Below are 27,981 nucleotides of genomic sequence, written 5' to 3' on the forward strand. Positions count from 1 at the left end.
CACATCTGGCGTATTGTGTGCAGTTTTGGTTTCCTTATCTGAGGAAGGATGTTCTTGCCATGGAGGGAGTACAAATAAGATTTACTAGGCTGATTCCTGGGATGGATGGATTGACGTATGAGGACAGATTGGGTTGACTAGGTCTATATTCACCAGAGTTTCGAAGAGTGAGAGGGGATCTCATAGAAACCTATAAAATTCTAACAGGATTAGACAGGCTCGATGCAGGGAGGATGTTCCCGATGGCTGGGGCATCCAGAACCAGGGGTCACAGTCTCAGGATACGGGGTATGCCATTTAGAACCGAAATTAGGAGAAATTCTTTCACTTAGAGGGTGGTGAACCTGTGGAATTCTCTACCGCAGGAGGCAATGGAGGCCAAGTCATTAAATATATTCTAGAAGGAGATAGATATATTTCTTAATGCCAAAGTGATCAAGGGATATGGGGAGAAAGCGGGAACAGGGTAATGAATTTGACGATCAGCCATGATCTTTTATGAATGACGGAGCAGGCCCGAAGGGCCGAATGACCTACTCCTCCTATTTTCTGTGTTTCTATGTTTAGGTATATAGTTTAAAATCAGCATCTAGTGTTATAGAAAATGTAAAACAATAATTGATTTTGAAATATTTCCTTAAACTTTAGTGAAATGAAATAAAATTGTCGGCAGCCTCAACTATATCAATTACCTGCTGGGATCTGCTGTTACTTGTGTCTGTTGCCGAGTCTGTATTATTTTTGGAGCAGGTCTCAAATTGCTTTTGCGCAAGCACATGTGCTGGCCTGAGAATGCCAAGCTCACTGAGTCATTTCTTAAACATACAGGAAGGTCGTCAGCTCAACTCCATAAGCAGGGTGTGCCTGTCTCAAGGGTGCTTGATGCAAATAAAAGTTGACGCCTCCTTATATAGCTATCTAGCTGACTGCCAATTGGTGTTTTGTTGCTGTTACGCAGTAGATTTTTAAGGTACACACAGTAGTATGGATGTTCATGATTGGCTCGTGAAATGTAGGTACTGGTAAACTCCACCTGCTATTACCTACTTGAGCTGTGTTAAGAATTCTTAGATCTCTGCTCACCAGCTTAGGTTTCAGCTTGACACCTTCATTGAAATCCTTTTTATCTACAAGCTATTTTGAGCCACAGTGTCTGGAACAATGGTGCTCAATACCGAAGGCGGTGTTGGTAAGTTTAAATCTATGTCAGGAAATCCTTTTCCTTTTTAGACAATCACCTTGGTGGCTGTTCAGGCTGTCTGTTTATAGTCTTCGTGTCAGTACATGTATCAGTTCATGCATTAGCAAAAATAATGTTAATTATTAGCAAAATGATGGATTAATATATAAATTATGGCTTTATTCTTATTGAGAACAGATTTACAAAATGAAAAATAATGTTCTTTGTTTTTTTTGGGGGGAGGGGAGATTAAACCTTGTACTAAGCTAGGAATTGGACTAGGCTATGGCCTTACTATGAGACATAAACTTACTAACTTTGTAACTTTTACTGCCAATTGACCAAGGATGGGGTTATATCAGGCTTTAGATAACTGAACAACACAGGGATTTTGGGACTAATTGGTAGAACATTAATGGGTAAAACCAAGATTTTAGAGCTAATTTATCATCACAGTAACAGCTGAAGTGGTGGTGTTTCTTTGACGTGGTCTGTCTTAATTTCTTAAAAGCAAATTAACCATCAACCAACCACTGATATGTGCGCAGTATGTTTGTGAAACATTAATGTTTTCTTTGCGGGTTCTGTAAGACCCATATTGTGAAGGACACAATATTGACTGTGTTCCAGTTTTCTATTTGGTAAGGGAGAGGCATTACAGTACATTATTATTTGTAATATCTATTGCATTTGGGTTATGTTTAAAAGCTTCATTGGCACAAATAAGTAGCTTACTATACAAAGAAAATAAGCAAATTAAAATGATTCCAAAGAAATTGATGCAAAACATGTAAATTGGAATTGTTTGCAGGCTATTTTAAAATAGGTTTCCCTGAGTCTTTGCTGCTTGAATGGTAATTTTTCAGCATGTTTTATTCAGAAGGAAATACAATACAAATAAAATGAACAGTTTTTGTGTGGGTGACATCACTGAGCTGGAAAAGTTTATTTCTGCTTCAGCATTTGACTTTAAGAACAACTTTTGGAACCAAAATAGTCATATGATGGCTTTAAATCATTTGAAACAGATAATTTGTAATACGATATGCTACTCTCTCTGAATCTTACAACTAAAATTGGTGCATCTCTTCATTATGCTCGGACTGTTTTCTTTCATGTGGTTATGGGAGGAGGCATTTCATTCAAGTGAAGAAACAAATCAGGGAATTTAATGAGAATTCAGTTTTTATGGATTGCCATCTGAGCAATTAAGATTGAACCCCAGCAATGATTTTTCATGATTTCAGTCCAGTCATTGGTATTTTTTCTGAAGATATCATAGGTTGTGTTCTATTGCCTCTAATGTATAAGAGACCACCTGCTCCCACAGACGTGACTTAATTGGAAAGACGTTGTCAAAACAGTCATCACGGCCATGCATTCTGGATTCTCTTCCTAAAACACAATTTTTTGCTACATCTCTCTGTACCTTCAAAAGCACCCTCTTTGACTGCAGCTTCAGTCACCTCCTATCTCCTGCTTAGTTTTCTTTCCCAACCACTGATCCCCAGCCAACTTTGTGAAGCACATTTGGATGATTTGGGCCGGTGTCAAATTTCATGTGTTTACACTACTGTGGAGTGCCTTGGGAAGTTTTGTTACATTAAAAGTGCTATATTAATGCAAATTGTTGTTTTGCTCCTGATAAATGCTATATAAATGAAGTAGTAGTTGTTCCAGTACAGTGATGGGGGAAATAATTTTAATGTAGTACATTTAGTTTTTGAAGTTGTGTGGAAATAAAGCATAAAATCAGCCATTGCTATCCAACTGCAATAACCAGTCTGAAAATTTCTTTGGTGTGTTGAGAGTTTGTATATAGTACGGATCGTGTAGTCTGAATGAATGTATCTCACAGTAGGTCTTTCAGCAGCTCAGTTTTGGAGAGTATAATGCCATTATCATGTGGATTATTCTGGTCGACAAGTGAATAGGAACAACTAGCAAGTATATCTTGCTGAGACCTGCTGTAGCCTTGATGGATACTTTGAAGTTGGGATTAAATTACCCTTTAGTATTCTGCATGTACTAAGTGTCATTGTGGAGCTGGTCTACTGCAGGACTCATGACTTGTATTGCTCCAATGCTAGCAGATATTAATTCAAATACAGTTAGTGGGAGTTGATGCGAATTGACACACAACAGCTGAACTTGCATGCTCTGCTGTAGTTATGATGCCCGTGCCTGTTTTCATGCAGTTAATGAGTTATGCAGTGATAGTCACTATATATTGAATTGTTTCCTAATTTTAGTGCATTTTTTGATGCATTTAATTGAATGCCATTTGAAGTTTTGCCATTCTAGTACTGTCCGAGAAGCTACGTGCTCAATGAGGCTCTTGTCTTTAAAATGTTGTGGCTGAAAGGCATGAAGTGAAAAACGTCAGTCTGGGAAGTGGCTGAAACATTGCCAATTTCCTGGAGATGTACTACATACAGTTGCTTTAGCTATTGCATCATATTCTGAATAAAATTGGTTACCTTTGGGGATATGGCCAGGTGTGCACACTAACTGCAAATGTGTGCACCTTTTACCCAACACCACCGCCACCCCCCCCCCCCCCCCCCCTGGACAGAACATCAGCGCACTCAGGATGCACCATTTTATTTTTTTGCCCCTGGGATCTTGCCAGGAAATCACTGCTGCTCAGTTCCCTGATGATCTTCCCTGCTGTTTTGACTGTACCTTATGTTGTTGCTTCACTCCAGAAACAGACTCTGTGCTACAAGTGGGAATTCCAGGTCTTTCAATGTATCAGGCGCAGTGGTCTAATATTAGAAGTCTCCTTCACCGGCAAGCTGCCTGGGGATGCTCAACAGCTTGCCGATGTAGTTTAAATGAGGCCTGAGGCCCATTATCTGGTCAGCCTTGGACCGAATTGAATTTCTTCAAATTCTCCTGCCTCCTTGTGGAGAAGAGCTTATCCATAAATTTACAGCTGAGGTCAAGGACTTGGAGGCTTCAGACTGTGCTTCCCACTGTGAATTGTAATCTGTTTGATTGTTGGAGCAAATTAAATCAGAACTGCCCCAGATGACTGTCTAAGTGTGATCTGAATCTGAGAAAATGTTCAGGAAATCTGACTTGAATAACAACATGTCACTAATGTAAAGAAATAAAATGAATAAGAAATTCCCCCTCCTCAAAAGCCAATCAACCTTTCCCGCTTAAATCAAATTGTACACAATTTATGTGAAAATGGAGGTGGGAGAACTACATGAAATGTAAAAGTTTTGAAATTATCTTTATTGAGATTAAGGAAGTGCAGTTTCAAGTAAGGTTTTTCTTTTCATGCTTCAAAGCGTAATAAATGGAGCTTTTAGTCCTCAGATCTGAGCTAGAGCAGTAATTTATTTTTCAACCATGTAAGGATCGTGGAAACAAATACATGCCCTGCTTTACGTTACACAAAATATTGTGAATAATTACAGTAAGTAATTGTATAGGTTCTCACTACTTGCAGTACTCTAATATTGTGGTGACCATTGAGGACATAACTTGAGCAGTTCCCATAATGCATATCTAATGGTGAAAGGTTGGTATCTAATACAAAGATTTTTGCAATGTTGAAACACTAAGATGTTAGACATGGTTAATAAGAGTTTTCAGCACTGAGTAGTGGTTGACTTGGTTTCTGTATGTTGTAGTCATGTCTGTGCTTCAAATACAAAGATGAACTCTATTCATTAGACAGATTTGATATTGTGTCAGCATTTTTCTTGTAATATTTTTGGATAAAAGTTAAACAATACATATGTACAGAAAGTGATGATTATTTTCAGTGAATGAGCCCTTGGTATAGTGTCCTGGAAAATAAGATAGGGGGCTTATATACTGGAATCATAGAATGGTTATAACACAGAAGGAGGCCATTCGGCTTGTTGTGTCTGTGCTGGCTCTCCGCAAGAGCAACTCACCTAGTCTCACTCTCCCACCTTTTCCCTGTAACCCTGCAGGTAATTATCCAATTCTCTTTGAAAGGTCTTGATCGAATCTGCCTCCGCCATACTGTCAGGCTGTGCATTATAGATTCTAACCACTTGCTGCATAAACAAGTTTTTCCTCATGTCGCCATTGTTTCTTTTGCCAATCACCTTATATCAGTGTTCTCTGGTTCTGGATCCTTCTGCTGATGGGAACCGTTTCTCCCTGTCTACTCTGTCTAGACCGATGCTTCTTCAACCTATCCATGTAATTGAAGTTCCTCACCCCTGGAACCACTCTCTTGAATCTTTTCAGCAAATCAGCATCACAGTCACCATTAAAGGGATGATCAGTTTGAGAAATGTGCTTCTCGATTTATACTTAATGTACAGAATTAATAAGACAGTCCTGTCATTCACCATTATAGTTCATTATCAGAATCATATACCAAATGCATGTCTTGCTGTAGTGACACTTTCAGAAAAACCCTAGTATAATGTATTACTGAGTGAGGTTGCACCTGAGTTGCTCTAGATTTCTAACACAGTTATCTAGTGGCAACCAGGCACTTCCTCACTCAACAACAACAACAGCAATTTGCATTTGTATAGTGCCTTTAATGTAATAAAACATCCCAAGGTGCTTTTATAGGAGTGATTAGCAAACAAAATGACACTGAGCCACACGGAGATATTCGCACAGGTGACCAAAGCTTAGTCAAAGAAGTAGATTTTAAGCAGCATCTTAAAGGAGCAGAGAGAGTTAGAGGGGTTTAGGGAAAGAATTCCAAAGCTTTAGGACCTAGGCAGCCAAAGGCATAGCTGTCAGTATTGGAGTGAAGAAAATCAGGGATGCACAAGAGACCAGAATTGGAGTAGTGCAAAGATCTCCATGAGAAAATAACCCATGCAGAATCAGTAGTCCAATTTCAATAATGACCTTTCAACTCCTGTATCGAAGTTAGGATAATTTTGCCTTTTAAGAGCGTCCACATGTCTTCCATTGGTGCAGAGCAAGAGAAGGAAAGTGAACAGCACTGAGTCCGTTCCCAGTTCTTGGTTAGCTTTCCACAGTCAGACTGGCCATGACAGGAAGCCGAGTTGTGTGGAATAAGCCCTGCAGTCAGTTAGTCCCTTCGCTTTACCACCATTTTAACTGTGGATAGTTCAATTTTAAAGCATCCTGTACAGAATCTAAAGGATTGATTGGAGCGTAGGATCCTGTACAGAAGAATAAAAGATCTAATCAATTAGTATTGTGTAAGTAATGTACCCAAGTTGATCATAGTTTCTGCAGCAATATTTCTAATTGAGAGTTTACATATAATTTGGCACTAACTCTCTCATAAAACAACGTATATAAACTGTAATTTAAAAAAAAAAGTGCTGGAAATACCCAGTAGGTCTGGCAGCATCTGTGGAGAGAGAAGCAGAGTTAATGTTTCAAGTCTGTGACCTTTCATCAGAACCTTCTAATGAAAGGTCACAGACTTGAAACATTAACTCTGCTTCTCTCTCCACAGATGCTGCCAGACCTGCTGAGTTTTCCAATACTTCGTTTTTATTTCAGATTTCCAGCATCTGCAGTATTTTGCTTTTATTTGTATTATAAGTTGTACCAGGAATGTGGACTTAAAATTGGTGGTTTATTCTCCACGGTTTCTTTTTCTACTAATGCTACTTGACAATACCTATGCACTTAATCACCATCTTCTGGCATGTCCCTCCTGCCATAGGCACTCTGTGATCCCTCTACTTCCAGGCTGTAGCCTACTCTTGATTCTTCTTTTGTTTTAATTGTGGGAAACTTAGTCAATTTTCTCTTACAAGTGATAACCATAATAACATTGAGTTAATTATGATGCAACATGAGGCTCGTGAGCTACATGCCTTATGTTGCTCAACGGTTTATTCTCTTTTACTTCATTGTTTTAAAATCAGTGCTCCTCCCAATCCAAACACAATATTAGCTGGCAGAGTAAACATCTCTGATCGAGTAGAGGCATCTATTATTAACAATGGTTTATTTATCTGCTAAGTCACACTGGAAAATGTTTTTTCATCACGTTTAATTTCTTCTCAACTCTTGAGCACAGTGAGACATTTTGGACTTGAGTTTCAAAGGTGATTCAGATGGGTTTTGAGGGGTCTCCTGTATCTCTGTACGAAATGGCCAGTGTTCACTGTTAGCAAGTCATTTTACCAATTGAAGCATGCAGAGGACATTGCAAATAAGAATTATCTTGCACTTACCAGACATCGACACACAAGAGTAAGACCCCAACTTATGTCCGCTCTGAACACAACCGCCACCACTGATTGTGGTGTCTTACCACTTCCCTGGCTGAGATTGGCTAACTCAGTACAGACCACTGATTGGAGTTCATCACTCAATGCTATGCATTTATCTGGGGAGTGGACAGGGTGCTTAAAAAAATTTTGTTTACAAAATGTCAATGTTTAAAAATTATAACGATTAAAGAAATAGATGTGTAGTGTCTTACAGTGACACCCATAAAAAGAATGTCCTGCCTGGTGCTTCATTCTCCTACCATGCTTGAGATAATAGTCTCATAATTTCCAAGAAACACATTTCTCTGAGATATTAACACAATATAGTATTAGTAGGCAGTTTCAGAAAAGTTGGTTTTGCCCTACCTGAAAACCTTTTCTAAATAATACAACTTCATCCTGTTTTATCAAGGGTATTTGGTAGCATTGCAGGATAAAGGAAATAGATTTTACTCATGGTGATAAGTTACAACTTCACTTGATGTGCGACAAACAACTGCAAAATGGGTAGCAGATCAGCATAGGTTTTTTGGAGGATGAGCATCTTAATGTGTGAATTTGATGTGGAGCCCATTTCCTACTCCGTTTGCACACGTAGTTAGTTGCATGGGAATGCTGTAGTAAATGACCAATTAGTCATACTGATTCCATAGGAAAATGGTAAGTATTTTTAAAAGTAAATTTAGAAGGGCACTCTACACCAGGGCACACTCAAATCCTTCTATAGTTTTCCTTTTACAAAAGAGGATTGATGCAAAACTTTAAATCCCATCAGTTAACTTGACCTTTTAAGATTTTTCAAAAAGTGAATGAATGTGCATTATTGCTCATAGTGTTTCTTGCCTAATGAATTCTGGAGGATGGGAGGCAAGCTGCGAGTGTAAGGTACTAATTCACATTTGTATTGTTATTTTCAAAGGCAAAAAGCAGCGCCAATTTCTCTATAAGCGAACCCCTTAACAAATTAAAATAATTCCTGATCCCATCAAAAAAATTCAACTAAATTGAACCAGAACATGTTTTAACATATCTGGACACACTGGTGAAGTTTCAAGACCTCGGATGGATTACAGAAAGGACTGAATTAATTTAATGATTAAAACCAAGGTCCATCATAAGACTGCATTTTTTGTCAGGGATCTGTTTTTGCTAATAAATTGTTTGGGTCCACTAGAAATACATAGATGTTACAATACACAAACAGGCCATTCAGCCCAACCAATCCATGTCGATGTTTACCCTCCAAATGACAAATAGCCCAAAACACATTTACCCATCCTAATATATCAATTCAACACCTTTTCCTTCATCCACTTTTCAGCTGTAATCTTGGCCGGAATTTTACGCTGGGCAGACGGGAGCCCAGGCTTTAATTGGCCCGTGCGGGACTTCCACCCACTTGAGGGAGGAGGTCCCGCCTCAGTGAGCTGTTAGTCAAACAGCGGGCTGTCAGCTCTTAGTCTCAGCAGCGCCACTGGGAGCAGTGGCCACTGCTGGGACTGCAGTCCAGCCGACCGAGGAGGATACCAAGGAGCCGGGACTGAAGGAAAGTTTGGGTTGCCTCACCAGGGGAATCGGTCATGCCCTGGTGAGGCTAGGGTGGTCGTTTGGGGGAAGGGGGAGTCTTGGATCCTGGGGTTGGGTTGGGAGCTGGGGGCGGCCCTCAATTGGGCAGCCTGTGCCCGATTGTCGGCCCCCCCCGGGGTGCGGAAAGACCGGCAGCTATAGCTGGGTGGCCTTTCACGTACCCGACACATCCGCTTGCCACGGGTAAAATACCCGTGGAGGAGGGCGAGGGCCCTTAAGTGGCCGTTAAGTGGCCACTTAAGGGTCTTGATTGGCCTTGGGCGGGCGGGACGCTTCTCCCCCCCCCCCCCCCCCCCGCTTGACCTCCGTAAACTTGGTCGGAGGCGGAATCGGGGCGGTTAGGCCTCCCGGAGCCTGCAGCTCAATTTTACACCGCCCCCACGCCACCATCCGACTCGCTGGGGCGGCGTAAAATTCAGGCTCTTGAATGTTGACATAGTTTGTCCACTCTGGAGAAACCAACTTTAATTCCTATTCTCTGTTTTGTCCATTCTAATCAATTTTTAATCCAGTTTGCAATCCTCATAATTACAAACCCCTTAATATTCTCTAGTTATTCGCTTGTCAAAAGTTTTCCTGAAGTCCATGTACATTGCATCCATTGCAATTTCTTACGTCTATCACCTCGTCAAAGAAATCTATGGGCTGTCGAGCACAATTAGTAATCTAGATGCATGGTAATTTCATTCTTAAACTAAATACTGTAAAGTATTCCTCACCACTTTTCCTGAATTCTAACGGTGACCACCAAAAAGCACTTAATTGGCTGTAAAGCACTCGGGACATCCTGAAATCATGAAAGATGCTATGTAATTGCAAGTCTTAAGCTAACTGGGCCTGTAATTACTCTGTCATTTTTAACAATAGGTATGACATTGGTCACTCCCCAGGGTAGAGCCCTGTGTTATCTAGTTTGGAAGTTGTTTAAAAGATAAAATTAATCATCACACTTGTAGGGCTGGATTTTACCAAGCTCTCGACATCGTAATCCGTGTTGTGGGGTTCCCTGAAATTGGTTCCAGATGAGGCCCGCCATGGATCTCAATGCCAGGAGGGCCCGGCTCGATCCTGCCGGTGGCAGTGAGGCTCAGTGGCGGGCCTCATCTAGAGCTCGCTGGGCGATGGGATCGCAATTTTAATAGGCAAATGAATAAAATTAATGAATTTTCATGCACTTAACTCCAATCTTGAGGGCCCACCATGATCTTCGGCACGGTGGCTGGCACTCCCGTGCCTACATAGGAACACAGGAGCAGGAGTAGGCCATTCAGCCCATCGAGCCTACTCTGCAATTCAATATGATCATGGCTGATCATCCACTTCAATGCCTTTTTCCTACGCTATCCCCATATCCCTTTATGTTCCCTGACCGGGGAAATGCAGCGCCGCACTGGTGAGGAGGGGGGAGGAGGTAAGTTTGTCAGTGCAGGAGTGGGGTGGGGGAGACCAGGATCAAAGAAACGTAATGGGTGTAGGGGATGGTTGGAAGGGTTGAGCCTTAAACTTTATGCAGTTTGGGGGGGAAAGGTCAGATGTTAAAGGTAAGTGTTTTGTGGGGGAAGGGCAAATAGTTTTTGTAATTGTTATGGGGGGGCGGGGTGAGAAAGGGGCATTAGAAATTTATTTAAGTTTGGGGGTTAGGACTTCAAAAATTTAAATTGGGCAGCAGGGCTGGTTGCCCTTTATAAATGGCTCCAGGCCTGCACACAGGCAGCTGACGCCATTGCCGGGGACGGACAGCCCGCCCCGGCTATTTAAATGAGCTGCTGCGCTTGAGATTGTGGTGGCTCTTGCTTGCCATTGGAATCAGCGGTGGGCTCTTGAAATTCAGTCCATAGACTTTTAGGTTAGATAGCAAATTATTTTAAGACAAACAGCCACCGTGTATTTTAAAAATTTTAGCAGCCTTCTCAAATAAAATTAGCAAGCAAAGAAATGAGAAGGAATTAAAAGAACCACAAAAGCAAATGGAGTAAATCCAGGTCAATTTCCAGTTTCCTGGCCCTAACCACCTCCTCTTCACTATGGATGTCCAATCTCTCTATACCTCCATCCCCCACCAGGACGGTTTGAGGGCTCGCCGCTTCTTCCTTGAACACAGGCCCAACCAGTCCCCATCCACCACCACCCACCTTCGCCTGGCTGAACTTGTTCTCACATTGAACAACTTCTCCTTCAACTCCACTCACTTCCTTCAAGTAAAAGGTGTTGCTATGGGTACCCGTATGGGTCCTAGTCATGCCTGTCTTTTTGTGGGATATGTCGAACATTCCTTGTTCCTACTCAGGCCCCCTCCCGCAACTGTTTTTCTTGATGACTGTATCAGTGCCGTTTCCTGCTCCTGCCTGGAACTAGAAAACTTTATCTACTTTGCTTCGAATTTCCACTCTTCTCTCACCTTCACATGGTCCATCTCCGACACTTCCCTTCCTCGACTTCTCGGTCTCCATCTCTGGGGATAAGCTGTCTACTAATATTCATTATAAGCTCACCGACTCCCAAAGCTATCTCGACTATACTTCTTCACACCCTGCCTCCTATAAGGACTCCATTCCTTTCTCCCAGTTTCTCCGTCTCCGATGCATCTGCTCTGATGATGTTACCTTCCATGACAGTGCTTCTGATAAGTCTTCCTTTTTCCTCAACCGAGGATTCCCCCCCACTGTGGTTGACAGGACCCTCAACAGTGTCCGGCCCATTTCCCGCACCTCTACCCTCACTCCTTCCCCTCCCTCTCAGAACCGCGACAGGGTTCCCCTTGTCCTCACTTTCCATCCCACCAGCCTCCAGGTCCAAAGGATCCTCCTCCGCCACATCCAGCATGATGCCACTACCAAACGCATCTTCCCCTGTCAGCATTCCGAAGGGATAGTTTCCTCTGCGACACCCTCATCCACTCCTCCATTATCCCACTGCCTCGTCCCCTTCCCACGGCACCATCCCCTGCAATCGCAGGAGGTGTAATACCTGCCCATTTACCTTCTCTCTCTCCACTAACCAAGGCCCCAAACACTCCTTTCGTGTGAAGCAGCGATTTATGTGTACTTCTTTCAATGTCGTATACTGTATTCGCTGCTCACAATTTGGTCTGCTCTACATTGGGGAGACCAAATGCAGATTGGGTGACCACTTTGTGGAACACCGCCGCTCAGTCCGTAAGCATGACCCCGAGCTTCCGGTTGCTGGCCATTTCAATAAACCCCCCCACCCCTCCTCTCATGCTCACATCTCTGTCCTGGGATTGTTGCAGTGTTCCAGCGAACATCAACGCAAGCTCTAGGAACAGCAGCTCATTTACCGATTAGGCACGCTACAGCCTGCCAGACTGTACATTGAGTTCAATAATTTCAGAGCATGACTGGCTCCCCTTTTTATGTTTAGTTTTTTTTTCTTTTTTCTTTGGTTATTTTATTTTAGTTTTTTTAGTTTGTTTCTACTGTGCCTACCCACTCCTGTTTTTTTTAATGTTTGTACTTGGAGTGCTTTGTGCTTTACAGTCTATTCACACCCTCTCTGCACTCATGCTTTGTTATTCAGCACACCATTAACATACCATTTGCCTTTGTTCCATGACCTTCTGGTCAGTTATTCTCTGTGACCCTCTTTCCTATCAACACCTCTTTTGTTATCTCTTGGTCCCCCCGCTTTACTTGCTTAAAAACCTTTTACATTTCTAATATCTGCCAGTTCTAATGAAGGGTCACTGACCTGAAAGGTTAACTCTGCTTCTCTCTCCACTGATGCTGCCAGACCTACTGAGTATTTCCAGCATTTCTTGTTTTTATTCCAGGTCAAACTGTTGGTTGTTGCACGAAATTTCAGCCAGGGGACATGCTATATTATTGATATCAGCTAAGGGAGATGTGATTGTGGAGGGCAGGGGAAAAATGTTGTCATATGTACTTTCCTGTGAGAGAATGTGTAGTGTTCACAAACCCTTAACTTATCTTGCTAAGAGTGGCTAAACTGCAGATGATTTCTTAACTCTACTTAAAATGAAATGTGTGAAAATATTTCAAAATCCAAAACCACTTCCTGAAGTCTCAGGTGTCTTTTTCTGCTAATCTTCTCGCATTTGGAGAAATTGTCATTAATGCTGCTTTAATCATCTGCAGGTTACAGCTTGAGAATATTTTCACACAAACAAAATACACAGTAATGTTAAGATTTATGTCTAACAACCCTACTGCCTTCTGGGCGTCTCGGCAGAGTCCAAGGCTACGGGAGTAAACCCTAACAGACAATCCGGAGCGGAACCCCGTAGGCGGTCATGTGTCACCTTTGGCATGTTTCCGGCAGTTCCTGCAGTCATACTGGTGCCAGACGTCGTGCTCTGCACTCCTTTGGACCCCACCATAAAGGCTGAGAGGGGGATTTTGACGCTTGGGCAACTCACAACCCCCATACATTCGCCCAGGCATGCGCCATGGAGAGGTCACTCTACAGTCACCTCACAGCGACCGAAACAACACGGAACGCAGCAGTTACGGGTTATAAGTCCAGCTCAACTGGCGTAGAGATTGGGCGCCACGGGTTGCCTTTGTCGGTGGGAGAGGTCATCACACCTCACCGGACAGCTACCGCCCGCCTCAAACCGGGCAGCCTCCGGTCAATAAGGTTCTGTCCTGCCACCGTCCACCTGCTTCAATGGGTGCTTCGAGCTCAGGGTCATTGCCCGAAAAGCGGACTGCAACACTGCACCAAACAGCACAATAAAAAAAGGAAAGAAGGTACCAGCCCTTCGTTTTGCAAGCTGGAACGTCAGAACTATGTGTCCTGGTCTGTTGGAAGACCTTACACAAATCAACGATTCTCAGAAGACCACCATCATTAACAACGAGCTCAGTAGACTCAATGTGGACATTGCAGCACTTCAGGAGACATGCCTCCCTGCAAGCGGACCTCTAAGAGAGCAAGACTACACCTTCTACTGGCAGGGTAGGGTTCCTGAAGAACCAAGACAGCATGGAGTGGGCTTCGCCATCAGAAACTCTTTGCTCAGCATGATAGAGCCACCTTGAAATGGCTCAGAACGCATACTGTCCATCCGACTGCTCACCGCCTCTGGTCCAGTACTCCTACTCAGCATGTGTGCTCCAACACTCTGCTCCTCACCTGAAGCTAAAGACCAGTTCTACGAGGAACTCCATAATATCATTAGTAGCATCCCCAATACCGAACATCTGTTCCTGCTGGGGAACTTTAATGCCAGGGTTGTGGCCGACCATGACTCATGGCCCTCCTGCCTTGGGCGCTGTGGCATTGGAAGGATGAATGAGAATGGACAGAGACTGCTTGAGTTGTGTACCTATCATAACCTCTGCATCACCAACTCGTTCTTTCACAATAAACCCTGTCACCAGGTTTCTTGGAGGCACCCAAGATCACGTCGTTGGCACCAGCTGGACCTCATCGTCACAAGGCGAGCCTCTTTAAACAGCGTTCAAACCACACGCAGCTTCCACAGTGCGGACTGCGTCACCGACCACTCCCTGGTGTGCAGCAAGGTTAGACTCAAACCAAAGAAGCTGCATCACTCCAAGCAGAAGGGCCGCCCGCGCATCAACACGAGCAGTATTTCTTATCCACAGCTGTTACAAAACTTGCCAAATTCACTTGAAAAAGCCCTTCAAAACACTCCCACAGGGGATGCTGAGACCAAGTGGGCCCACATCAGAGACGCCATCTATGAGTCAGCTTTGACCACCTATGGCAAACGCGTGAAGCGGAATGCAGACTGGTTTCAATCTCACTTTGAAGAGCTGGAACCTGTCATAGCCGCTAAGCGCATTGCACTGCTGAACTACAAGAAAGCCCCCAGTGAGTTAACATCCGTAGCACTTAAAGCAGCCAGAAGCACTGCACAAAGAACAGCCAGGCGCTGTGCAAATGACTACTAGCAACACCTATGCAGTCATATTCAGCTGGCCTCAGACACCGGAAACATCAGAGGAATGTATGATGGCATTCAGAGAGCTTTTGGGCCAACCATCATGAGGATCGCCCCCCCTCAAATCTAAATCAGGGGACACAATCACTGACCAACGCAAGCAAATGGACTGCTGGGTTGAGCACTACCTAGATCTGTACTCACTGAGAATGTTGTCACTGAGACCGCCCTCAACGCAGCCCAGCCTCTGCCAGTCATGGATGAGCTGGACGTACAGCCAACAAAATCGGAACTCAGTGATGCCATTGATTCTCAAGCCAGCCGAAAAGCCCCTGGGAAGGATGGCATTACCCCTGAAATAATTAAGAGTGCTGAGCCTGCTCTACTCTCAGCACTCTACGAACTGCTTTGCCTGTGCTGGGATGAGGGAGTAGTACCACAGGACATGCGCGATGCCAATATCATCACCTTCTATAAAAACAAAGGTGACCGCAGTGACTGCAACAACTACCGTGGAATCTCCCTGCTCAGCATAGTGGGGAAAGTCTTCGCTCGAGTCGCTTTAAACAGGCTCCAGAAGCTGGCCGACCGTGTCTACCCTGAGGCACAGCGTGGCTTTCGAGCAGAGAGATCGACCATTGACATGCTGTTCTCCCTTCGTCAGCTACAGGAGAAATGCCGTGAACAACAGATGTGCCTCTACGTTGCTTTCGTTGATTTCACCAGAGCCTTTGACCTCATCAGCAGACGTGGTCTCTTCAGACTACTAGAAAAGATCGGATGTCCACCAAAGCTACTACGTATCATCACCTCATTCCATGGCGATATGAAAGGCACAATTCAGCATAGCGGCGCCTCATCAGACCCCTTTCCTATCCTGAATGGCGTGAAACAGGGCTGTGTTCTCGCACCCACACTGTTTGGGATTTTCTTCTCCCTGCTGCTCTCACATGCGTTCAAGTCTTCAGAAGAAGGAATTTTCCTCCACGCAAGGTCAGGTGGCAGGTTGTTCAACCTTGCCCGTCTAAGAGCGAAGACCAAAGTACGGAAAGTCCTCATCAGGGAACTTCTCTTTGCTGACGATGCTGCATTAACATCTCACATTGAAGAGTGTCTGCAGAATCTCATCGACAGGTTTGCGTCTGTCTGCAATGAATTTGGCCTAACCATCAGCCTCAAGAAAACGAACATCATGGGACAGGACGTCAGAAATGCTCCATCCATCAATATCGGCGACCACGCTCTGGAAGTGGTTCAAGAGTTCACCTACCTGGGCTCAACTATCACCAGTAACCTGTCTCTCGATGTAGAAATCAACAAGCGTATGGGAAAGGCTTCCACTGCTATGTCCAGACTGGTCAAGAGAGTGGGAAAATGGTGCACTGACACCGAACACAAAAGTCTAAGTGTATCAAGCCTGTGTCCTCAGTACCTTGCTCTACGGCAGCGAGGCCTGGATAACGTATGTCAGCCAAGAGCGACGTCTCAATTCATTCCATCTTCGCTGCCTCCGGAGAATCCTTGGCATCAGGTGGCAGGACCGTATCTCCAACACAGAAGTCCTCGAGGCGGTCAACATCCCCAGCTTATACACCCTACTGAGTCAGCGGCGCTTGAGATGGCTTGGCCATGTGAGCCGCGTGGAAGATGGCAGGATCCCCAAGGACACATTGTACTGCGACCTCGCCACTGGTATCAGATCCACTGGCCGTCCATGTCTCCGCTTTAAAGACGTCTGCAAACGCAACATGAAGTCCTGTGACATTGATCAGAAATCGTGGGAGTCAGTTGCCAGCGATCACCAGAGCTGGCGGACAGCCTTAAAGGCGGGGCTAAAGTGTGGCGAGTCGAAGAGACTTAGCAGTTGGCAGGGAAAAAGACAGAAGCGCAAGGGGAGAGCCAACTGCGAAACAGCCTTGACAACCAATTTTACCTGCAGCACCTGTGGAAGAGTCTGTCACTCTAGAGTTGGCCTTTATAGCCACTCCAGGCGCTGCTCCATAAACCACTGACCACCTCCAGGTGCTTACCCATTGTCTCCCGAGACAAGGAGGCCAAAGAAGAAGAAAAAGAAGAATGTCAACAGACAGATACAGGGTAGATTTAAAATGTACAAACACTGCTTTTTTTTTTGTTACCTTATGTATTTAATTACATCAATTACATACACACATGCACTCGCTCTCTCTGACATATCAATACTAATAGGTATTAAATGCCTTCTAATTTCAAAATGGTACTTTAATCAATGTCATGATCTCTTGTGATAAATCTGTCGGAAATTCCTTTCACATTTTGCTAATAGAAAATAGTCTGTACATTTCAAATTCTGCAATTAATATACAGTACTGGTCAAGGTTTCAGGCATTTGGTGATTAAGTGTTAAAGTTACAGTTTGATTTTGAAATTAATTAGAAATCAGCAGTCTGGTGTTAAATGCCTGATCATCATTAGTCACCAGACAAAATCATCATGTCACTCAGATAATGTTCGTCGTCTTGTATTTAGACTGAAATGACTTCCTAAGAAAAGTATTCGAATTGTCAAAGAACCCCACCCCAGTTACATCAGGAAACATACCAGTCAATAAACAGTCCAGCATTTGCAGTTAACCTTATTGTTTAGGTCATATATTTGGCAAAGAAATGTCTTAACACATTTAAACAGCTTTCACAGTAGAAGTTTTAACAGAGTAGTAGTTTTTTTTTACTTTCCGACTTAAAATTTTTTTTTCATGCGTTGTGAGTGTTGCTGGCAAGACAACCTTTTGTTGCCCATCCCTAATTGTCCTTGAGAAAGTGGTGGTGAGCTGCCTTCTTGAAAGGTTGCAGTCTGTATGTAAGAACTAAGGTTCCAGCACATACATTTTAAGTTTTTGTTTAATCTACAGTTGAAGTCTTAATATTTACCTTTTTAGGCTATCGCTTGCTTCTGTGACATTGTATTTAGCGTTGCTTCTTAAACTGCTCTGAGCCTGAACACAGCAGTATCATAGAAATTATGATAAAATACTTCCAAATAGTTACACTAATACACTAAAAGATAAAGTTTTATTTTTTTCCTGTACTACCAACTGCATAAACAGCAGTATATTTGCTCCCGCATTCTCCTAAATTTTCTTATTATGAAGTTTTGTATACTTACATGGTCTGTTCGAGCAGGGGCAGCAGCAAAGGCAAATGTGTCACCAAAATAAAAACTTGGATTTATGCAGCATCTTTAACATAGAAAAACACCCTAATGAACTTCACAGAAATGTAATAAAAAGGATGCCAGATTATCCAGTGCCTGTGCAATTACATCATAAATGGATGAGAGAGGGGGTCGGCAGAAAATTAGAGTGAATTTAAACATTTCTTCATCGTTTGTCAAGAAAATAAATCACTACAGGTTGAGTTGTTACATCTCACCTAAAGCAACTATTAGCTGAAAAATAGCAACCTATTATAACTTAGATCTATACGTTTGAATGCCATCGAATGTCTGGGCTCAAATATGTAGACATTGGTTTGAGGACCTAATTTCCACATTCGGTTTCTCTGCTAGGTAATCACCTTGGAATGGGCTTCAGAATTGTCAGTACTTGTTGAAATTCTTTTGTAGAAATGTGAAACTTTGAATGACGTACAAATCTTGAACTAGGTTGACAGTTATTTTGATAAAATAATGTGCCTATGGAAAATATAATTAAATGTTAATTGCAATAACATCTCAAATTGCGTGACTTACTGGTTCCATGTGAGCCGCATGGAAGATGGCAGGATCCCCAAAGACACATTGTACAGCGAGCTCGCCACTGGTATCAGACCCACCGGCCGTCCATGTCTCCGTTATAAAGACGTCTGCAAACGCGACATGAAATCGTGTGACATTGATCACAAGTCGTGGGAGTCAGTTGCCAGCATTCGCCAGAGCTGGCGGGCAGCCATAAAGACAGGGCTAAATTGTGGCGAGTCGAAGAGACTTAGTAGTTGGCAGGAAAAAAGACAGAGACGCAAGGGGAGAGCCAACTGTGCAACAGCCCCAACAAACAAATTTCTCTGCAGCACCTGTGGAAGAGCCTGTCACTCCAGAATTGGCCTTTATAGCCACTCCAGGCGCTGCTTCACAAACCACTGACCACCTCCAGGCGCGTATCCATTGTCTCTCGAGATAAGGAGGCCCAAAAGAAAGAAACTGGTTTAAAACATTCTTTAGCTTGCATAGCAATGCATTGAATTCACTTAACTGCTTCAGGTTATACTTTCAGCAAATATCGTTCAATGCTCAGCCAATGTGTTTAATTTGTTCTAGATCTCATGAGCGGCTGAAGCAACCTTGCAGACATGTTCCCACCCTGGTCATGCAAGTGACCATTTCCAGAATTTGGAGTCTGTGGCTTTGAGGTGGGGCATGTGGGGGTTCTGAATGCTCTACCCCATTTATATTTACAGAGCAGGGCCACAACGAATTGAAAGCCACAGGTGTTTTTCCAACAGATTGAGAGAGAATATAATTCATGGCCTCTCTCCTGTTTCTTCTCGTATCCAGTTTCACTGAGGCATTGGTAGAGGTTTGAAAGGTCTTGACCTGGAATAGCATGTGGTCTCATGTATATAAGAGGGTTAGGAAGATTCCTAAATGATCTTAATCGGGAGTGGTAGTGAGCTGATTATAGTGGTTACTGGTAATCAAGAGGCATGGACTAATAATTCAGGGAATGTGCATTCAAATTCCACCATGTTGGTTTGAGAAGTTGAATTCAGTTTTAAAAAACCTGGAAATAAAAAGCTAGTATCAGTAAAAGAGGCCATGCTGGATTGTCACAACAACCCAAATGATTCACCAGTGTTCTTTAGGGAAAGAAACCTGCTGCAGCCGACTGGTCTGCCTGACATGTGACTCGAGTCTAACACCCGTGTGACTGACTTAACTTTCCTCTGAAGTCACCTAGTTATCCACTCAGCTGTATCAGCTAAGAAGAAGGGCCAGCGCCACCTTCTTTGGGGATATGCACTAAATTCTGGCCATGCTAGTGATGCCTACATCTCGAGAAATAATTTTTAAAAATCACCCTAGATGAGAAAGATACATCCCATGCTATACATCAACTTAATTGTACATCTCTGTGAATCTGCACTTGATCCAGCCACATTGTGCCTGCCACTTTCATTGATAACTTAAGGAATGCCTTCTAGGATGCTAAAAATAAACTCATAGCCTACTACGTTCATGATGAAGAACTTTCTTTTGTTTTCTAATTTTTCAGTTACTATATTCTGAACTTACATCATTGTGAAATGCAACTTTTTTTCTTAAAGTGTGGTGGTATTTGGCTGTTCCAGGGTATATTTTGTAAACCACAAAAGGCGTCATAAAAAGTATGTTTAAAAACAATTATATAGTTTATACCCTAAAAATAAACTGTTGTCAGATGGTTGGTGTTGTATTTACGCCGGGTTGTTGGATATATTATGTATATTTGATTTATCTCCGAGCAATGCAGATATCACACTTGTATTAAATCACCAACTGGTTTATTCACAGCCCTTTTAAAATATGTAAGTTCTTACAAGATCTCAGTACAATGTCTTCTTAGAGCATTCAGTGTGTTTTCTGTAGAAAATTCTAGCTCTGTCTTTTAGTTTCAGTTTTAAGTCTTAAACTCCACCCAAGGGCTTAAGCAAACACAGTGAACACAGATAAGTGGATGGTGTTATCCTGCAGTTTTTTTTCTTGGAAGAATGCGGTGTGCCTTTAAGGCTGGAAAAAGAGCAGCTCTGTTTTAAGGCAGCAAGCTCTAAAAACTGAGTCAAAGAGTGCATTCTTGTTGCCCTGGGATACAGCCATTCAGGACCAGAGATTGAGAGATACATTGTCACAATTTAATTAGGAACTGGCTTATAGTGGAAACAGACTGTCCTAACTCAGACACAGACAGACAGCTGGACCAGCAGGAACAGAACAGAACTACAAACTGAAGGAATGGAAGTTAGACTGCGACAATCTTTTAGCCCTCAAAAATTCTCAAGCCAAATTGATTCATTAAAAAGTATTTGCAAGTTGTTAATTGTTGAAATCCATCGCTGGAGAAGGAAAGCGTCACTTACTGCTGAATTAGACTATGGACTGTTGAAGAACCTTTTTCTTTTTATCCCATCGGACGGCTTTGAGGACTTCAAGCAACCTTGGACTATTCCACTTTGGAAGATTTCACTTCGGCAGGAGCGTAATATGCAAGAACTCTAATGTTTCTATTTTAAATGTTGTTTATATCTTAATAGTGTTTAAGAATTTAGTTTTTCTAATTAAACAGTTAATTTGTTGATTTAAGGACATCTGGTTTAGTTCGTCTCATTTGGGGGTTAATAGATGGTACAATTTGGCTGGGTCTTTCTTTAATTTGGAAAGTTTAAAATGTTAGACGATCTGTGGAGGGATGGGATTGAATTAACAGTGCATTTCTCCCACCACAATTAGAATTGTATATTTTGTTTGGGGGCTTTGACTGGAGCGTTCGATCGTAACAATGGGCTAATACAATCAAACCCAGATCAATCAAACACTACAGTTGGTTCACTGATGCTGTTTGTGAAATGTACAATACTTGGATTAAACAAATCATTTTTATGAATCTTAATGGTTTCTAGAGTCTGTTGTACTTGCAATTAAATGTAGAAAACTGTAAAAATAGATTCATAGAAACATAGAAAGTAAGAGCAGGAGTAGGCCATTCGGCCCTTCAAGCCTGCTCCGCCATTCATTATGATCATGGCTGATCATCCAACTCAGTAGCCTGTTCCGGCTTTCGCCCCGTACCCTTTGATCCCTTTAGACCCAAGAGCTATATTTAACTCCTTTTTGAAAACGTACAATGTTTTGGCCTCAACTGCTTTCTGTGGTAGTGAATTGCACAGGTTCACCACTCTCTGGGTGAAGAAATTTCTCTTGATCTCAGTCCTGAAAGGTTTACCCCACATCCTTAGACTATGACCCCTGGTTCTGGACTCCCCCACCATCGATTCAAACAGATACTGCACTGATTCCATTTGCTTTGGGTGGTATTATTTAACTGTTAAGAATTGATAAAGCTGGGTTGCTGAGTGGATAACACAGAGTTTAAATGGTTTCCATATGCAATTTGATCTTTAGCCACAACCATTGCTGGTTTAGTATCTGTCTGCTCAACCCAGAGAGCACCTGGTCCAGTATTGGTTTGTTTTCTACTGGTTTCAATGCAAGATTTTTGATGTACTTTCTAAGTTATAGAATGGTACAGCACTGAAGGAGGCCATTCAGCCCATTTAGCCAGTGCCAGCTCTTTGGTAGAGTTAAAAATATATATTTGAGAGCCCAGTCAGTATATTCTGACATAAATTGACTGAGTTTCTCTCCCCTCAGTATCAACTGAGCTCTTATACCCTCACCACTGTCCAGGCCCTCTCCGCTAGGGACCGTTCCTACACAAGTGCTGATTCTAATGATCCCTGCACACTATAAGTGAAATCCTTTTTCAGAACAAGAGTTATTTCTTGTAACATGTGGTTGCAGGAAACCCTTCCATGAGTGGAAGCATTTGGGTAGGAGCGACACTGAGGGGAGACGAAGCAGGAGAATGGATGTCAACGAAAGGCTGAGGATAAAGGAGAGAGAGAAGTGGAGAGATAAAGGCAGGAGGCATGGGTGGAATAGATAACAATAAAGGCAAAAATGAAATGCATTGCAATGAAGGAGAGAGAGTGGGTCAGCAGTTTGAATTGATGCTTTGTGGGAAGTATAGGAGAAAAAGCTGGGAGTGATGCTTTTTTGGGAAGGAGAAAGGAAAATACAAGCATTAACTGAGGGGAAGTGTTCCAGTATGAATTGTAGATCTGGGGGCATTGAAGGGAGAAAAGAGTTTCATTTCAGTTGAATTGTACGGAAAAAGAGCACATTCTTGAATGGGGGAGGAGAATGGTGCCTGCTTGAATGTGGATGGGTGCATGAAGAGTACCAGCTTGAATAGGTTAGAAAATTATTTGTATTATAAAAATTAAAAATCTTCTATGCCCTCAGACCCTCCCACCCCCAAAAACGATATCAGTGACTTTGTATTTAATGTTTGGATTTCCCCCTTCTGGTTGACATGTATGTATGTTTTTCAAATTAAGGAATGTTAATTATGGTTACAGTTTAAGTTATAAAGCCCACATTGTTATTTGCTTTCATGTGCTGAATGCTTATAATTCATTATTCTTAAGTTTTCAGCTGTTTGGGACTTTTTTGTTGTTGAAACTTTTTCCACTTTCCTAAGTTGGAATGCATGATCACTGCTTGGGTTTCCTGATGAGACTGTCACTGGTTTTTGTTATTGGATTTGCTTTAATTCAGATAACAAGAGATCAGAGTCCAAACTAAATTTTTTAAAAATTGGGTAATTTGTAGGCTAGTACCAGAAAAATGACTATGAAAGCTACCACATTGTCATAAAAACCCAACTGGTTCACTGGTGTCTGTCAGAGAAGGGAATCTACCACCCCAAACTCGTCTGACCAAATCGTGACTCTTGTCCACGTTACCTGATTGACTTTTAGTGTTCTCCAAAGTGGCCTAATAAGCCACTCAGTAATAAAACAATTACCACAGTTCAAGAAGGATGCCCACCACCATTTTATTGGGACCTAGGGAAAGGTAATAAATGTGGCTTTGCCAGCCTTGCTCATATTGTGGGAACTTTTTTTGAAAAAGCCAGCACCAGGCATTTATGCTACTAAATGCTGCTCCCATATCCATGTTCTGGACACGATAACTAGAGTTTCTCTTATATTGTACTTGATGTTATGCTAGTGCTGCTGACTCACTAAAATGACAAAAATGGCAACTAGTTGACATTAACTTGATATACACAGTAAGATAAAAATATTAGTGGTTTGAGAAGTGAACAAATTACACTGATGGAAAAGGGGTTGTTCTTCAGAAGATGAGGTTAACGTGAAAGGAGTTTGGCTCTGCACCTTACCTGAAAGTGCATTGACACAGTAGGGAGGATTTTGCTCTCCAGTTATGTTGGTTTTCTGGTGTAACTCGAGTGGGTTATGGTGGAAAATTGGGTCAGAGCATATGGAGTCAAGAGGCCAGGTATAAAAACAGTAAACAGCGAGGAGTTAAGGAAATTTCTCAGACTGTTGGAAAGTGGTGTCCTACAGGGATATTTGCTGGGACCACTGTAGTTCACCAAATAAATAATTTGGACTGAGAAATTGGTCTCAAAATTTGTAGATGATATCAAATTGGAGAGGGTATAAAAAAAGAAAGACTTGCATTTCTACAGTGCCTTTCATGACCTCAGGATGTTCTGAAGCATTTTACAGCCAATGAAATACTTTACTTTTGATGTGTAGTTACTGTTGTAATGCAGGAAATTACTTAACAACAGTCGTGTAATATAATGTAGGGTATAATTGACTATACAGAGGTACCAAAATAAAGGAAGACGTACACAGGATTGCAGAGTGAGCAGAAAAATGGCAAGTGAAATTCAATATGATAAGATGTGAGTTGGTTCATAAGGAGGCCAACTGTTCCTTGGAAGGAGAGGAGCAGAGCGATCTGGGAATAGTAATACATAAATTGACAGAAATAGTGCAAGTTGACAAGGCCATAAAGATTGTAAAATGTTGCCGTTCATTTCTGGTGGAATACAATACAAAACTGGAAGGTAATGTTAAATTAATATAGAACCATGGTTAGATTACATTTAGAATACTGGGCTGAATTTAGTGCAGTCATTTGTAACGGGAACGGAGGCGTGGGGAGCTGGAGAATAGCCTACCTGGAAATCCGATGTAATGATGTCAGTTCTGGATTTAATCAGTGGCGGGAAAGCAGCAAGATGGCCTCGTCGCCAAATGCAACAGGAGTACAAGTTAATTTGCAGAATATATAGTTATAATACATTAGCATGTCATTGTAAGCGATTCAATGGAGGAATTGGAATTAAGTAAACCATGAGCGGCTCTTGTGTGCCTTTGGATCCTGGCTTTTGAGAGCTGGCGACACCGAGGCGAGGCCTCAGTGCCGCGACGGGTAGGCAGTCATAACCAACATGCATAGGGAAAGAGGAGGGAGCGGAGGCCATTCTTGGCCGACAGTGTTGTGCACTTCGCATGGGGGAGTTGGGTCTCGGGTGGGATGCAAGATTGAGCTGGGTCTCAGGATTGGTGGTGGGGGGCTGGTTCTTGGTTTTGAGTGGTCTGCATGGGTGAGCTGGGTCTTGGGGTGGGCAGGGGCTTGGTTTTGGGTGGTCTGCAAAGGTGAACTGGGTCTTGGGGTGGGCGGGGGCTTGGTTTTGGGTGGTCTGCATGGGTGAGCTGGGTCTCTGGGTGGGCGGGGGCTTGGTTTTGGGTGGTCTGCATGGGTGAGCTGGGTCTCGGGGGAGGGGTGGGGTGGTGGGTAGGCTTGGTTTTGGATGGTCTGCTAGGGTGAGCTGGGTCTCTGGGTGGGCGGAGGGAAGGGGGGCTTGGGTTTGGGTGGTTGTAGTGGGTGGCTAAGCTGTTGGGTGAGAGGGTCAGCTGCCCATTCTACTGGTTGAAAGGGTCGGCTATCAGCAAGGGCACTGAGGGCTATCAGCGAGTCTGCTGGAAGAAATAGTAAAGGGAAAGCTGCCAAGGCAGGGTCATCTCTGCATCGACAGTGCTTTGGAGGCCCACTAACCACCTGGCATGGGTCTCACACACCCTGTCTTTTTGGATCCCCGTGGCATGATGCAGCGCCTCAGACAAAGGGAGGGCCGAGAGCAGCAACAACCGGCCACGTGAAGAAGGGCTCACCTGCCAGAGAGTGTACTGGGCTTGAATCGGCTACCTCCAAATATCAGAGCAGCATTGTCAGCAAAGACTGCGTCTCTCCAGGTGGGCTGCCACCAACTTATGCACCCTGCTGGAGGACAAATTGCGACCTATGGGATTTGGTGGTCGCCTGATGCCCATGGCTTTGAAGATCACAGTGGCACTTAACTTTTATGCGTCTGGATCGTTCCAAGCATGTACCGGGGACATGTATAATAATGTACATTCCAAGGATGTACCGGGGACATATATAATAATGTACGTTCCAAGGATGTACTGGGGACATGTTTGAGGTCTCCCAGGCAGCAGCTCACCACTGCATCAAGGAGTTGACCAATGCCTCATTCAAGAGGGCCAACGACTATGTGCACTACAGGACCAACCGTGACAATCAGACCAAGAGGGCCAATGGATTCGGCCATCACTGGATTTCCCTAGGTGCACGGTGTGATACTGTATGCATGTGGCTATCAAGGCTCCAACAGACCAGCCAGCTGCCTTCAACAAGAGGAAGGGATTTCATTCCATCAACGTTCAACTGATCTGCGACCACCAAAAGCATTTCCTTGAGGGAACAAACCACGATGCCAACAAACTTTGACAGCCCAGGTGCTACAGCTTTTCAGGCCCCCGGCTTGCCTTCAGGGATGGTTTCTTGAGTCAAAGGTTACCCATTGAAGACATGGCTATTGATGCCTGTGAGGAACCCTCGCAATAGAGCGGAGCAGAGGTAAAATGCTGACCATGGTTCTACCCGAGCGATCATCAAGCAGGCCATTGGGCTGCTGAAGATGAGATTCCATTGCCTGGATTGATCTGTTGGAGCCCTGCAGTGTGCCCCAGTGAGGGTTTCACATATTGTGGTGGTCTGCTGTGCTTTGCAGAATCTAGCACTGCAAAGTGGGAAGGCCTTGCATGATGAGAACATGATTGAATGACACTCCTCCACTGACGAGGAGGATGCAGATGAGGGAGATGAGCAAACAGCACTGGAGGCCAGTGATGGGCCAAGGAGGCAAGAAACAATCTCGTACTTAGCTGCTTCCAGCCATCATGATGGCCTCTCAGAATAAAATCAATAAAGACTCGCCTCAATCTGTCACCTTCTTTCTATTTGTTTTCTGTGCCTAGCACCCAGCTGAACCATGCGTTATGGCCCATGGGAGACCCTATTCAAAAGAGGGCTGTGCTTACATTGGCATCCACGAAGGTGGAAGGTGAAGTCAGCAGCTCACAATTAATGCATGTTAGAAAAATCACTTTTCCACAAATAAATTTAATTGTAAAAACAAAAGAAATATAAAGGAGAAAACAAATGTCAAATTTTAAACGCTCGCGAGATCCCAGGCGCCTCTTGGTGGTTTTCTTTATACATTTTTGAGTGCTTCTAGAAGGTGTCACCCCTGCGCTAGCAGCTGGGCTGGAGGCAGGCCTGTGATGACTTTGGCGGCTGCCTGAGGCCTGGAGGGCCCCGGCTGCCTGAGGGTTTTCTGCACAGGTGCAAGACTCTGTTCTGGCGTCATGGCTACCGGAGCTGGGCTACTGGTGGAGGGGCTGAGGAGCCACTGTCCACGCTCCCAGCACCCTGAGAGGAGGCCCCAGCTATGGAGATCAGCCTCTCCTCCTCCCTTTTGAGGCTCACTTGAACCTCCCTGCTGACCAGAGAAGAACAAGGAGCTGGTGAAGACTCCAGAGGCCTCGGCTGCATTGAGTTCATGGCCAAGGTGATGGTGTGCAGTTCTGCGCGCATTGTTACCTTCCAGAAAGCTTGTTGTGGAAAAATGTTGCTGGAGCCTGTCTTTACTCAGTTTCACATTTATGGTACAGAGTAGAAAGGATTACAAACAAGTAGCTCCTCACTCAAAACCTCTACGAGTCTCAGTAAGTGTCGTCTTATAAGTGCTCAAGTAAGACCTCACCACCTGCATATAATTAAACAATTGATACACAATTACTCTGCATTTATGGGCTCTGGCTTTCCATGAGGGTCGCCAACCTCTTGATGGAGGAAACCATGTGCTCACATGCCTGAGACGTGGCAGCATTCATGGCATTGATGGACTCCTCTATCATCCGCTAATGGCTACACATTGCCTTTGCCATTTCCACCAGATGTTGCTTTATTGCTCTCTGCAATTCCAGCATGCCCTGTGCTGTTGACACCAGAGGCTTGTCATCAACCTGGGGCTCAACATGGGCCTGACCACCCACAGACCTCCGACTGTCAGAGGCCTTGGCTGTCTCAGCCAGCTGCTTGCGCGTGTGTGCTGTGCTCTCACCAGCTTGTGACCCTGATTGTACAGC

The 27,981-nt window shown here is 43.5% G+C and overlaps 1 protein-coding gene across 3 annotated transcripts in view; it reads left to right on the top strand.

Annotated features, from left to right (window-relative positions):
* The window catches only part of cyth1b (cytohesin 1b), a 295,924-nt gene that overhangs the window by 104,224 nt on the left and 163,719 nt on the right, over positions 1-27,981 (top strand). The window contains exon 1 of one of the 3 annotated variants that reach the window (XM_068058350.1): positions 1,029-1,189. The exons of the other annotated variants lie outside the window; for them this stretch is intronic. Coding sequence (XP_067914451.1) covers positions 1,162-1,189 — 28 coding nt within the window. The 5' untranslated portion in view covers positions 1,029-1,161. Of the gene's footprint in view, positions 1-1,028; positions 1,190-27,981 lie in introns of those variants that run through there. 3 annotated transcript variants of the gene reach the window in all.

Source organism: Heterodontus francisci, chromosome 26, assembly GCF_036365525.1.
Source record: "Heterodontus francisci isolate sHetFra1 chromosome 26, sHetFra1.hap1, whole genome shotgun sequence".
Taxonomy (NCBI): Eukaryota; Metazoa; Chordata; class Chondrichthyes; order Heterodontiformes; family Heterodontidae; genus Heterodontus; species Heterodontus francisci.